The sequence below is a fragment of the Danio aesculapii genome, chromosome 15 (genome assembly GCF_903798145.1).
Source record: "Danio aesculapii chromosome 15, fDanAes4.1, whole genome shotgun sequence".
NCBI lineage: Eukaryota > Metazoa > Chordata > Actinopteri > Cypriniformes > Danionidae > Danio > Danio aesculapii.
In genome coordinates, this window is record NC_079449.1 from 47,545,436 (window position 1) to 47,559,017 (window position 13,582).

General features: G+C 36.7%; 3 protein-coding genes across 3 annotated transcripts; all 3 read right to left on the reverse strand.

The window, feature by feature from the left end:
• Positions 1 to 907: 907 nt before the first annotated feature.
• On the reverse strand, positions 908 to 1,825 carry LOC130242343 (olfactory receptor 8-like). Its single transcript, XM_056474423.1, has one exon. It carries the CDS (start codon positions 1,823 to 1,825, stop codon positions 908 to 910), a length of 918 nt encoding a protein of 305 aa, XP_056330398.1.
• Positions 1,826 to 6,560: 4,735 nt separating this feature from the next.
• On the reverse strand, positions 6,561 to 7,478 carry LOC130242354 (olfactory receptor 51L1-like). Its single transcript, XM_056474439.1, has one exon. It carries the CDS (start codon positions 7,476 to 7,478, stop codon positions 6,561 to 6,563), a length of 918 nt encoding a protein of 305 aa, XP_056330414.1.
• A 4,132-nt stretch (positions 7,479 to 11,610) lies between these two features.
• or62c5 (odorant receptor, family 62, subfamily C, member 5) lies at positions 11,611 to 12,540 on the reverse strand. Its single transcript, XM_056474059.1, has one exon. The coding sequence runs from the start codon at positions 12,538 to 12,540 to the stop codon at positions 11,611 to 11,613; it is 930 nt and encodes a 309-aa protein (XP_056330034.1).
• Positions 12,541 to 13,582: the final 1,042 nt, after the last annotated feature.

Here is a 13,582-nt window from a genome sequence, read left to right on the forward strand (position 1 = left end):
GCAGCACAGAGACACACACTGATTATGCTGAAAGCTCAGTGATGAATAAACACGCTTTAAAATCCATTTTTGGGGTTAATAATTATTATTTTACCATGTTACATCTCTTACACACCAGACTATGGGGTCAATTGCAACATTTCACTCAACTAGTTTGAAACTAAACTGCTATTTTTGTTCGAGCTGCAAAGATAGAATCAAAACAATTTAGTAGCAGACACTTGTAACTAGTAAAGATATAGAGAGAAATGTAAAACAGTTTTACAACTATCCCCAGTTTCCTCCACTCCACAATTTGGGGCCGACCATAGGAAAAAGCCAGATCTCTTTTTTCCTTTAACCTTGATCTGGGAACCTTTAACAATTTCTGACTTGATGACCTAAAACATCTAGCCGATATGTTAGATATGTTAAATTTAAGATAAATAAGAATGTGCCAGGCTATTTAAGACCTTAAATACAAAGAGCATCATTATAATCTCTATTTCTAAACATCGGCTACTCTGAATGTAGGTTTGAGTTTTGTAAATAAAAAACTAAATGGAGAACACATTATGTTTTTATTTTAGCTTTCATTCAATTCAATTCATCTTTATTTCTATAGCGCTTTTTACAGTAGTGCCAAAGCAGATATAGACAAAGAGACTAAAAAGCCATAACAATATTTCAGACTGGAACATTCCAGCATACAATATGAGGCATTTAAGAAATCTCTTTAATATGCCTGTTAACATATTAATTCAATATGCCATACAGATAAAGGACATTAACATTTCTGATACATTTAAATATTCTACATTGAAATTCATATATACTGTAGCATGAAAGGCATGGCATTATGAAGCTTGGATTTGTTTCTCAAAACTACATTATTAATGCATTGACTTTTTTACAGCCAAACTAAAATTCACCTGGATACATTTCTGAAGCAGATATTTTTTTTTCTTATATCTGACAGACTCAAACCATAAACAAGAGGATTGAGGATGGGGGGTATTAAAAGAAACTCCAGTGATACAAAAATTGACAACCCTACTGACATGTTTAAATTGACAACTCGACTCAAAGTGATCTCAGATATGACAGAAACTGAGAAATTTAAAAGGACCACTATGTGTGGAACAACTGTTTGGAAAGATTTCCTCTTGAACTGTGATGAACTTCTTTGACAAATGATTAGAATTTTCACATAAGAATATATAATTAAACTTAAAGGAATGATTACAGTTGTTATCAGCACATACAAGCCCATAATATTAACAATAATGCTATTTACACAAGAGAGTTTAGCAATTTCATAGTTGTGGCAGAAAACTTTCCACAGTTTGTTGCCACACATTTTCAGCCCTGTAGTAAAAATGGCAGCAATTCCAATACAAAGTATTGAATATGCCCAGTTTAAAAGAAATAAAAGAGTCAGAAACCTCTGTGTAATTATGCTGTGGTATTGTAAAGGCTTACTTATTGCAACAAATCTGTCAAGTGCCATTAACATTAATATTGTATTCTCATTTGTTATGTATGAATAAATGACAAAAGATTGTAAGAAGCATGCTTCACGAGAAATAGAGTGTGTATCAGAAAGCAAGTCTATCAGAACTCTCGGAAAAAAGCCGGCTGTTCCATACACAGAGTTAACAGACAAACAGGAAATCAGAATGTACATAGGCTGGTGCAATGTGCGGTCCCAAAATACAGTAATAATAATAAGACCATTAAATAATATGATAACAAAGTACAGAATCAGTCCTGTAGTGAACAAAGCATATCTTATGTACCCAAGATTTTCAAACAACATGAAGTAAAAGTATGTCCCGTTATCCATTTTCACACAAGCAAATGATAACTTAAACACCTTAAAGATCAATACTTTAGCCTAGATATGATCTTTTAAGCTTTAGTTCATATTTTATATATCAATGTTGTATTAAGGCATACATTATTATCCTTGTATAAATACAGTTAAAAGTATCATCAATGCATTATCAAGAATTTGAAGGAAGTTAGCGCTTCTGTTGCCGAAGAACTCACACCTGTGCATACCAGCATTTTTATAGTATCTAACTTGTCTCAGGAGGCCCCTTTTACTTGTTTTGCATGAAGAACACAGATCCCTTCTACACTTGCTTCAAAATGAACATTTGGGACTGACATTTGTGATTTAAATAAATATTGTTTGTGTTGGTGGAGTGGTTGATGTTCAGAAGAAAGATTGGTTTACAAATTGATCGCCATTGTGGAGAGAATTATTAGAGCAATCATTAGATGGTATTGTACTGACATAAATATAACAGTTTTGTCCAGGCTGGTATACTGGCTAGTATATTAAAATCAGAACTTACACCTATGTTTGGATTTATACTGTATAAGATTTTTCTTTTCTCTTCTTACTGCATTTACAAGAATTTTTTTTTATATAATTTGATATTATTGTTTGAGTCACATAATTTTCTGCACTGTATGTTGTCAGCTTGACAAGGCAAGACGAGGCAGATAGACAGATATCTGGCTTGCAACACATCTGGCCCAAATACCAAGCCAGATCTCTGCAAGATCTGTCTGATAGTGTCTGTGCCAGAACTGGGCCACATAAGGCCATACAATTTTTTAACAGGGAGTGGGCCAGATCTAAATGTATGTGTCAGTTTCTAGTGTATGTGCACTGACTTTGGTCAGAGGACCCAGGTGTACAGTGAGCGGGAACATATGCCAGGTTTTGGTATCTAGGTAATGTACGCTGGATTTTACACTCGCAATGTCCGATTCCATATGAAAAATTCAATGTATTTCATTACGCTTGGATTCTGGACTTTGAACCTTGTTGAACATTGGGAAGTAAATAATGCATTAGTCTGGAATGTATTCACAGTGCTTCACTTTTTTCCCCACCTATTTTTACAGCCTTCTTGACCCGAAATGAATTACATAAATTATTTTCCTCAAAATTCTACAATAGCATCAAAATTAAAAATAACCTTTCCTTCTTCTAACTAACCTATCCCCCCTCACCCACCCCTAAACTTGTCAAACTCTTGATCACATTTGATGATGATTGATGATCCTAGCAAACTGAACAGGCCATTTATTCCCGGTTGCTTTGCACTCGTCCTGTCTTGTTGATATGATTATACACGGGACTACCGGGACATATTAATAAGCGCAGCTGTCAATCAATTCGGTGGGCGGGGGAGTTGCGGTCGATCTGAAAACCGATCCAATTGGTCCACCGTTTATATGTTGTTAAATTGAGAAAAAAAAAACACTGGGTGTGTCTATATCACCCCAATATGATGGTCTATACACTATATCTACACATATGTCTGTCTAAACAGCTTGACAAGTAGATTTTTCACCATAGGTACCCTTTAAGGCTCAATCCCAACTCTACCCCTTGGCCAAAATTTCGCGCGCTTTAATTCATAATCATAAATCCTGTACAGCAGTCCCACAACATTCTGACACTCGAATACCCTGTCAGTGAAGTCTAGTGGCTAGGAATGGGCTTTTTACAGTGTCTGCTATAATGTTAATGTTGTTTTGGTGTGTTAACGTTACATAAGCGAATATGGCCACTGTGTAAATGCACAGTATAATTACGATCTTATTGGCACATTATATCATTATGGTAACGTGATATATGCCTTCAGTGATTTCCTAAAGATAAATACCAAAAAATAAAACAACTGGAATAACTACAGCAGTCGCCATCGTCTGATCTCATATGAAGCAAGAGATCGCGATGACCTATGAAGGCGTGTGCAGGTGCTGTAGTGCTGTCCCAATCCTTAGGGGTAAATGTTGAAGCCCTTCGGAGTAAGGGTAGGGGTACAAAAATAGATTTGTGATTGGGCCTAACACTTACTCCAGCCATCTCTCATTAATATCAGCCAGCCCAGGGAACTGCAAAATCCATTTAGGCACCATGCATCTCAGCCACACCATAAACGCTTGCTCAAAAGACCTTACCCTTACACTCTGCGGCAGCGCTCACGCCAGGAATTGTTGCCCGTACAACCCAACCACCATACCCGAATGACTACTAAAGCATCTCAGCACACCAATCAAGGTAAAGGCCCTAGTTACAGCCTTATCACATCATCCTGATAGACAGTTTGTAAATTTCATTTCCAATGAACTTAAACTCGCATTCCATCCAGGCGTAGAAAACAAACCAGACACTTCCCACGTCTCCCCTAACCTCAAGTCCGCTCTCTCCAAGCCTAACATAGTCGACACATTAATAGCAAAGGAAGTCCAAGAAAGGATTCATGCCTGAATATGACAGCCATTTCTGGAGACCGCGAAATACGTCCCGGGAGGTACGTATTTTTGCAGTTTTTGTTTTCGCAAATCCTACGTTTTCAGAAACAGAGAATAGTATAGTAATATACTATTTATGAAGCTTTTATTGACAGTCTATACTTTTCTCTATACTCTACGCTGACAGAAACTGTCAAGTCAGCTTCCTCAGCAGTAAATACATAGAGAAATTTTAAACAAATGTTATTGTAAGTAAAATAAATAGACCATTATGGTAAATAGAGTTAAAAATTAGATTTAAGACTTTTTAAGACCCTGTAGACACCCTAAGAGAAGTTGACGGCGCTTCTGGACACTGTCAACATAGTGCTTTCTTTTGGCGCTAACTAACATTTGTGGATGTAACTACATATTCTGGTACTTGGAAAAAAAGGTTTCCCAAAGTAGTCTTGAGCCCATGTGGTGATATCGCTTATAGATGAATAATGATTCTTGATGCAGTGCCGCCTGAGGGATTGGAGATCACAGTAGTACAGCTTAGGCTTGCTCCCTTGTCCTTCATGCACTGAAATTCCACCAGATTCCTTGAATCCTTTTAATGATGTTATGCATTGTTGAAGGTGCAATATCCAAATGTCTTCCTATCTATCTTTGAGAAACATTGTTTTTAAACATTTCAATAATTTTCTCATGTATTTGTTGGCAAACTGGTGATCCTCGACCCATTCTTGCTCCTAAAGGACTAGACCTTAGATTCTGCTTTTGTACCAAATCATAATTACAATCACCTGTTTGTAACAGAGGCCAGCTAGTAAGTGCTATGCAGATAAACCTTGCTCCTCTGACCTCTAAAGGTGCTCAAGTGACAGACGCAAGAGGCTGTGGTCTTTAGCTTCCTTGGTAGAGCAACCGACTCCCTTGTGGAAGGTTGCCGGTTCGATCACAGCCTGGAGCTGGTTGGGTGGTGTAGGACCAGCGGGGTTACATGTTGACATTACCTGTTTCTAATCACATCATTATTTAACCAATTTACCTGATTACTATCCCTAAATTGCTCCTGTCCCACCTTTTTTTGGAATGTATTGCAGATCTGAATGACAGGAAAGGATGTGAAATTTCTGCCATGAAACTCTATGCGCACTCAGGCAAGAAATCCCCTTCAGCTGCCGCTCAAGAGAGCAAAAGGAATAAAGGGAACAGGATACCTCATCAGCTCCGACCCGACAGTGTGGGCCGAGGTAAAGGCCGCGGAAACCAATCTGACTCATCTTCGGGAGTGCCTGGAAGTACTCCTGGATCTGCCTCCGGAAAGAGACTTCACCGGGCTAATACAATAATTCCTACAAGCAAGCTGGGGTACTCGAGTGGGTCAAGATTCGGCTCTGGGGTCTGACGGTTCCCAATTTTAGGTTTCGGGTGTGTGTGTTATTGTTCAGCGTGTTCTATGCTGAGGTTCAAGGAACTTGCGTTTAATGAGCATACATGGAGAAAATCCATATCTAGTTTACAATTATTTCATCATTGTTTTCAAAAAAGAGAGAGAGAAAGAAATATTATTGTAATTGAAATATTACTTTGCTGGATTTAACACTAATTAAATTTTTTCATAGTCTCCCTACTGAAAAAAAAAACAGCTTAAACCAGCCTAAGCTGGTTGGCTGGTTGACCAGCCTGGTTTTAGAGGGGTTTTGGCCACTTCCAGGCTGGTTTCCAACCTTTTCCAGCCTGGTCTTAGCAGGAAACTAATTCCAGCTATGTCCAGCTTAAACCAGGCTGCTCAAGCTGGTTTTAGCTGGTCATCTCCCAACCTGACCAGCTAAGACCAGGCAACAATATAACAATATAATGGTCACATTTATTTAAGAAACATCTCTCACTATTAACAAGCCTTCAACTAAGCCTTTTTAAGCTCAATAAAGTACTCATTTGCTGCTTATTAATAGTGAAGATAGTAGTTTGCTTTATGTGCTAGATAGAATTAGGCATGTAGAAGATCTTAATTAAAGGCAGGTAAGGAGCCAAACTAAAGAGTAAAGTAATTTCTAAGACAAATATCAAACTGCTGATATGTGAAAGCAAGTTGTAACAGTAAACCCACACTGTTTATACATCTTTTTTTTTCTTGGCTTTGCAGCATGGTTTTCAAGTAAGCAGTGTATTATGAATGTTGTTTTGGTTGCTTTTGCAAATACTAAAACATGTCAAATGCAGTAATATGACAATGTAACATGAAAGACGTAACTTTAATGAGAATGCGCAACATGTATTGCATCTGACAAGAAATAAACAAACGAAAAAAATTACCTGAATGTCTTTATAAGGCTGATAATTTTTTTGCGAATATCCGGCAGGTTGAAAGCATAAATAAGAGGGTTGAGTATAGGTGGTATAATGAGAAACTCAAGTGAAAGAAAAACTGACAGACCTATAGGAATTTGCAAATTCACAACCCGACTCAAAGTGATGTCACACATAACAGCAATTGTGAAATTCAAAAGGACCACTATGTGTGGAATACAAGTTTGAAAAGCTTTGCCTTTAAACTGTGCCGAGCTTTTCTGACAAATGACTAGAATTTTTACATAGGAAAATGATATTAAACTTAAAGGGATGATGGTAGTTATTATTAATATAAACAAGCCAAAAGCATTATTGATTGCGATGTTGTCACAAGAAAGCTTGACTATTTCATAGCTATGGCAGTATACCTTAAATAGTTTGTTACCACACATTTTCAGTTTGGTAGTTAAAAGTCCAGCAACACCAAGCAAAATCATTGGAGAAGTCAGGTGTATAACTATTAAAAGACCAAGAAACCTTAGTGTAACTATGCCATGGTAATGTAAAGGTTTACTAATTGCAACATATCTGTCAAACGCCATTAACATTAAAATTAAATATTCATTTGCTGCATACGTAAAAATGACAAAAGACTGGGAGAAGCATGCTTCACGAGAAATTGAGTGTGTTTCAGACAGCAAGTCTGTCAGAACTCTTGGGAAAAAGCCTGCTGTACCAAATAGAGAGTTGATAGACAAGCATGAAATCAGAATGTATACAGGCTGGTGTAATGTCCTTTCCAGAAGTACCGCAAGCATAATAAGAACATTAAATAATATTATAGAAATGTACAGAATAAAACCCAAACTGAAGAGAGCATATCTTATGTACCCAAGATTTTCAAACAACATGAAGTTAAAATTGGTATAATTTTCCATTTTGCTTTAGGAACCAAGGTTTTCCATCAGTGACCTGAAAAAGAAAGTACAGAAAAATAGGCAATTAACTACAGTGTTACAAATAACTTACAATTTACAGCATATTATAATAGTTAATGACTTATGAACAAACATGAATAAATAGTATGTTTACAGATTGAACATTACATCAACAGACAACTTAAACATTATAGTTCAACATTACACAAATTAAAACACATGGAGTAAATACCTTATGTAATACATCTTGGCACCATTGTTTCTTTACATAATATGTGAAAGGTTTAAAAGAACTGTGAGTCTTCAGAAATCTGGAGTCTTTATAGTACCCATAACTTGTCTCAGGAGGCTCTGGTCTTTTGCAAAAAAAAAAAAACACACAGGCGCCACATAGATTTGACTTGAATTTTATTACATTAGATATTAAATTAGATTACATGCACATTATAAGTCTTCTCTCATTCAAAAGTGTATAAGACATTAATAGTGAATTTGTTTTTAGAAAAAGATCAAATCATTTACAGAATCTATCAGTATTATAATAAAATCTTTTTAAATCCTGATGAAGGTCATGAATAAACAATACTTGTGAAAGCGCTGTTAGCTAATATTCAATTCAATTCAATTCAATTCAATTCAATTCCCCTTTATTTGTATAGCGCTTATACAATGTAGATTGTGTCAAAGCAGCTTCACATAAAAGGTCACAGTAAATAGTAAATAGGAACTGTGTAGTTCAGTTTGTAGTGTTTAAGTTCAGTTCAGTTGAGCTCAGTTCAGTGTGGTTTAATAATCACTACTGAGAGTCCAAACACTGAAGAGCAAATCCAACGATGCGCAGCTCTACAGATCCTGAACCATGCAAGCCAGTGGCGACAGCGGAGAGGGAAAAAAACTTCACTAATTGGCGGAAGTGAAGAAAAAACCTTGAGAGAAACCAGGCTCAGTTGGGCACGACCATTTTAATTTCTCCGCTGGCCAAATGTCTCGTGCAGAGCTGCAGTCTCAGTGGCGGAGGTTGGAAGCTGGCCTCAGCGAAGACTCGTCTGTCTCTGGAGCGTCACAGGAATCAGTCTCATGTTCTCCACTCCTCCATGACCACCACAGTAGCTGCTCAGGATACGGCCCGGTCCAGGATATGGAAACCTTGGGATCATCTCGTCGTTGGTCTTGGATCGAATCAGTGACTCCGCATAGTCTGAGGGCCTCGGGAAGAGTATCCCCAGGTGGAAATGGAGAATAAAGAAGATAATTAGCGTAGCTGATGTTCACAGTGTATATCAGCAAGATGCATAACCTGTGTGGAAGCCCCCTAAGTGGTGCACTGAGTGTATGCTTTACTGAACAGATAGGTCTTTAATCTAGTTTTGAATTGGGAGAGTGTGTCTGAGCCTCGGACGTTATCAGGAAGGCTATTCCAGAGTTTAGGAGCCATAAATGAGAAGGCTCGACCTCCTTTACTCGACTTTGCTATTCTAATTGCTACCAGAAGCCCTAAGTTTTGAGACCTTAAAGAGCGAGTTGGATTGTAGCGAGACAGAAGATTGGTTAGATAAACAGGAGCTCGATTATTTAAAGCTTTATATGTAAGAAGCAATATTTTAAATTCAATACAAAACTTAACAGGCAGCCAGTGTAAGGAGGATAAAATTGGGGTGATGTGATCAAATTTTCTAAATATTGTTCCATATTCCATATGCAGCTTAATTGAAATACAGTGGCCAATAGCAATAGCATAGCCTATGCTCACAGTACACAGAATATATACAATTCTTAGAGCGCCTGAATCACCGGGAGGCCCCACGGCTATTAATGTTTAAAAATAATGAACATATTTGTCATTGATTTATTTTGTTTTTGGCTTAGTCCCTATAATAATCAGGGGTCGCCACAGCGGACTGAACCACCTTATCCAGCATTATTTTACACAGCGGATGACCTTCCAGCTGCAACCCATCACTGGGAAACATCCATAAACACTCATTCACATGCAATCACTACGGACAGTCATACAGCACATGTCTTTGAACTGTGGGGGAAACCGGAGCATCAGGAGGAAACCCATGCGAACACTCTTTTTGAATATGAAGCCACAAGTTTGGCACACCTGTCTTTGTGAATTTTAGCCCATTCCTCTTTGCAGTAACTCCTAAGCTCTATCAGACTGGATGGGAAGCGACAGTGTACAGCCATTTTCATATCTCTCCAGAGATGTTCAATAGCAGTTAGATCTGGGCTCTGGCTAGGCCACTCAAGGACATTCACCGAGTTGTTGTCAAGCCACTCCATTGATACTTTGGCTGTGTGCTTTGGGTCATTGTCCTGCTGGAAGATGAACCATCACCCCAGTCTGAGGTCAAGAGCACTCTGAAGCAGGTCTTCATTCAGGATGTCTCTGTACATTGCTGCATTCATCTTTCCCTCTATCCTGACTAGTCTTCCAGTTCCTGCTGCTGAAAAACATCCCAACAGCATGATGCTGCCACCACCACGCTTCACTGTAGGGATGGTATTAGCCTGGTGATGAGCACTGCCTGGTTTTCTCCAAACGTAACGCCTGGCGTTCACTCCAAAGAGTTCAATTTTAGTCTCATCAGAGCAGAGAATTTTGTTTCTTATGGTCTGAGAGTTCTTCAGATGCCTTTTGGCAAATTCCAGGTGGGGAGTGTCTTCTGTCTGGCCACTCTACCATACAGGCCTGATTGGTGGATGGCTGCACAGATGGTTGTTCTTCTGTAAGGTTCTCCTCTCTCCACAGAAGAATGCTGGAGCTCAGACAGAGTGACCCTCGAGTTATTGATCACCTCCCTGACTAAGGCCCTTCTCCCCAATCACTCAGCTTAGATGGCCGGCCAGCTCTAGGAAGAGTCCTAGTGGTTCTTAACATCCTCCACTGACGGATGATGGAGGCCACTGTGCTCATTGGAACTTTCAGAGCAGCAGAATTGTTTCTGTAACCTTCCCCAGCCTTGTGCCTCGAGACAACCCTGTCTTGGAGGTCTACAGACAATTCCTTTGTCTTCATGCTTGATTTGTGCTTTGACATGCACTGTCAACCCTGGGACCTTATATAGACAGGTGTACGCCTTTTCAAATCATGTCCAATTACCCGAATTTACCACAGGTGAACTAATTAAGCTGCTGAAACATCTCAAGAATGACCAGTGGAAATAGAATGTACCTGAGCTCAATTTAGAGCCTCACGGCAAAGGCTGTGGATACTGATGTACATGTGATTTTTCAGGTTTTTTATTTTTAATGAAATTGCAACAATTTCCAAAATGTTTTCACATTGGCATTATGGGTATTGTGTGTAGAATTTTGAGGAATAAATTAATTTAATTCATTTTGGAATAAGGCTGTAACATAAAAAAATGTGGAACAAGTGAAGCGCTATGAATACTTTCCGGATGCACTGTAGCAACCTAACACACTGTCTGTAGTCTGAATAGTGTACTTGCATACTGTACATGTGCTCTAATGAACCCATATAATGGGTTACTGGGTTATTTTGTAATTGATTTGTGCTCATAATATATATTTCTATATTTTAGTACAATATTTATAGGTGATTATGTGTGTCCACTCTCTGGGAAATTTACTTCCCTCTTTAAACAGGAGTTTGTGCCCCATTTGACATATACAGTATATATATATATATTGTAAAATGCAATAGATTTTAACTAAATGCCTGCACACTTGGTCCGTCTATGTTGCAATGTAAAAAGAAGCAATTTGTAAAAGAAGTGTAGAAATACTAAAACTGTGAGGGGAAATTAAAAAAAGGTTTATTTAACATTTAATTTAAAAGTAAGCTAGGAGTGTTGGGTCATTTGTTCAGTTATCTAAAGTTCTACTAAATATAGGTAAATACATACAAATCATGGAAAACTTGACAAAAAGTTAATTTCACACCTTAGAGTCTGTGATTTTAAGCTTGCTTCTTTTATTAAATAAATAAACAAATGAAGGAAATTAATCTTAATGACCAAATCTATCAAAATTTGTTCATTGTTTTTTGTATAGTACAATTTCCCTAACACAACCTCAAAAGAGATGCTCGCAAGCAACTTCAATGTTCAAGATGCCAAAATAGATTTTGATTTTAAATGACTCATTCAGTTGTCTCTATTTATTTTTTGAAAAAGCACCTCGTGACTTCCCTTCGTAGTCTTGTCAGATTTAATCCATAAATAAGAGGGTTTAACATGGGGGGAACAAGTAGAAATTCCAGGGACATGAAATTACGCAAATCCTGGGGCAAACTCTTTGAGCCGTAACGACTGTACAACACATCAAACAACAAAGCAACAGTTACATTAAGCAATGCAAGCAGATGCGGCACACACGTCTGTATGAATTTGTGCCTGCTCTCTGTTGACTTTCTGCATTTCACAATCAAATATATGTATGAGCAAAATATTAATACCGCATGCCCAAAATATACAATAATGATTACATACCCAATCACGTTATTCACTGTTGTAGAAAAACAGGAAAGTTTAACAACTGACCAATTTTCACAATACAGCTTTTCAATAGTAGAGCCACATAATGTGAGTCTAGCTGTTAGTACAATAAGGACAGCGATGCAAAAAAAAGGAGTCAGCCAACAGAAGAGGATACATTCAACAATTCTCTGATCAGTCATTATTGAATGATACTCCAGTGGTCTACATATTGCCACATACCTGTCATATGCCATCACTGTTAGTGTTGAAATGTCACATAAAACAGATGAATAAATGACAAAGATCTGAATCAAACATCCAGCATAAGAAATCACATGATCTTGGGCTAATAAATCATACAAGAATTTAGGGTAGAAGCCAGCAGTGCCGTAGAGTGCATTAACACACAGATTGCATATAAAGACATACATTGGCTCGTGAAGCTTCTTATGCGACATTACAGCGTAAAGTATGGTTATGTTGCAAAACACAATGAATGGATAATACAGTGCAGTCAAAGAGAAGAACACAAATCTGTTTCCCATTGTTTCGTTTAGTCCAGAGAGTGTAAATACTAGGACAACTGTCTCATTCTTTAGTAGCGGCAGCATCTGAAATAATATGTAAAGTCAGATGAAAATTATATTATCCATTTATTACAACATTCTCTGTAAGTACATTTTAAATGAAAGTTTGGCTAATTTTAAACATCACTCAGATATACATCTGCTCAATTGCATTGTTTATATTTTAATACACTGAAGATACCATGACACTGTTCAATAAGACAGAGAATGAAATGATTCAAAAATCTTACCACATGCAGTGTGTGTTGGACAATCTCTATGTTTGACAGAGTGTTGTGTAAGCTTGATTTGGTGTGATATATATACATTGAGACTGGTCTCATGCTAATTTTCCTTTTACGAATGCACAAAAGGAGCTCTCTTGAGAAGCTGAAATTTATGTCAGCCAATATTAAAATTGACATGAACATTGTATGTGGGGGGGGGGTGTATAAATAGATGGGATGTGTATCGGCAGATATTAGGCCTATATAGCCTAATTTTTGTGAGTAAATGAAGATCAAATAACAGAACACATATACCCAATTCCTTTTTAAAGCAATGTAAGCTTTATTATCATTGTAAACTTTAACTACACTGCGGATTCATTTTGGAAATCAAAGCGAAAGAATAAATAAATAAATAAATAAATAAATAAATAAATAAATAAATAAATAAATAAATAAATAAATAAATAAAATAATGGAAGTAAATGCATAAATAAATAAATAAATGCATAAATAAATAAATAAATAAATAAATAAAATCATGGAAGTAAATGCATAAATAAATAAATGCATAAATAAATGCATAAATAAATAAATAAATAAAATCATGGAAGTAAATGCATAAATAAATAAATAAACAAATAAATAAAATCATGGAAGTAAATGCATAAATAAATAAATAAACAAATAAATAAAATCATGGAAGTAAATGCATAAATAAATAAATAAATAAATAAATAAAATAAATCATGGAAGTAAATGCATAAATAAATAAACAAATAAATAAATAAATAAATAAATAAAATCATGGAAGTAAATGCATAAATAAATAAATAAATAAATAAATAAATAAATAAATA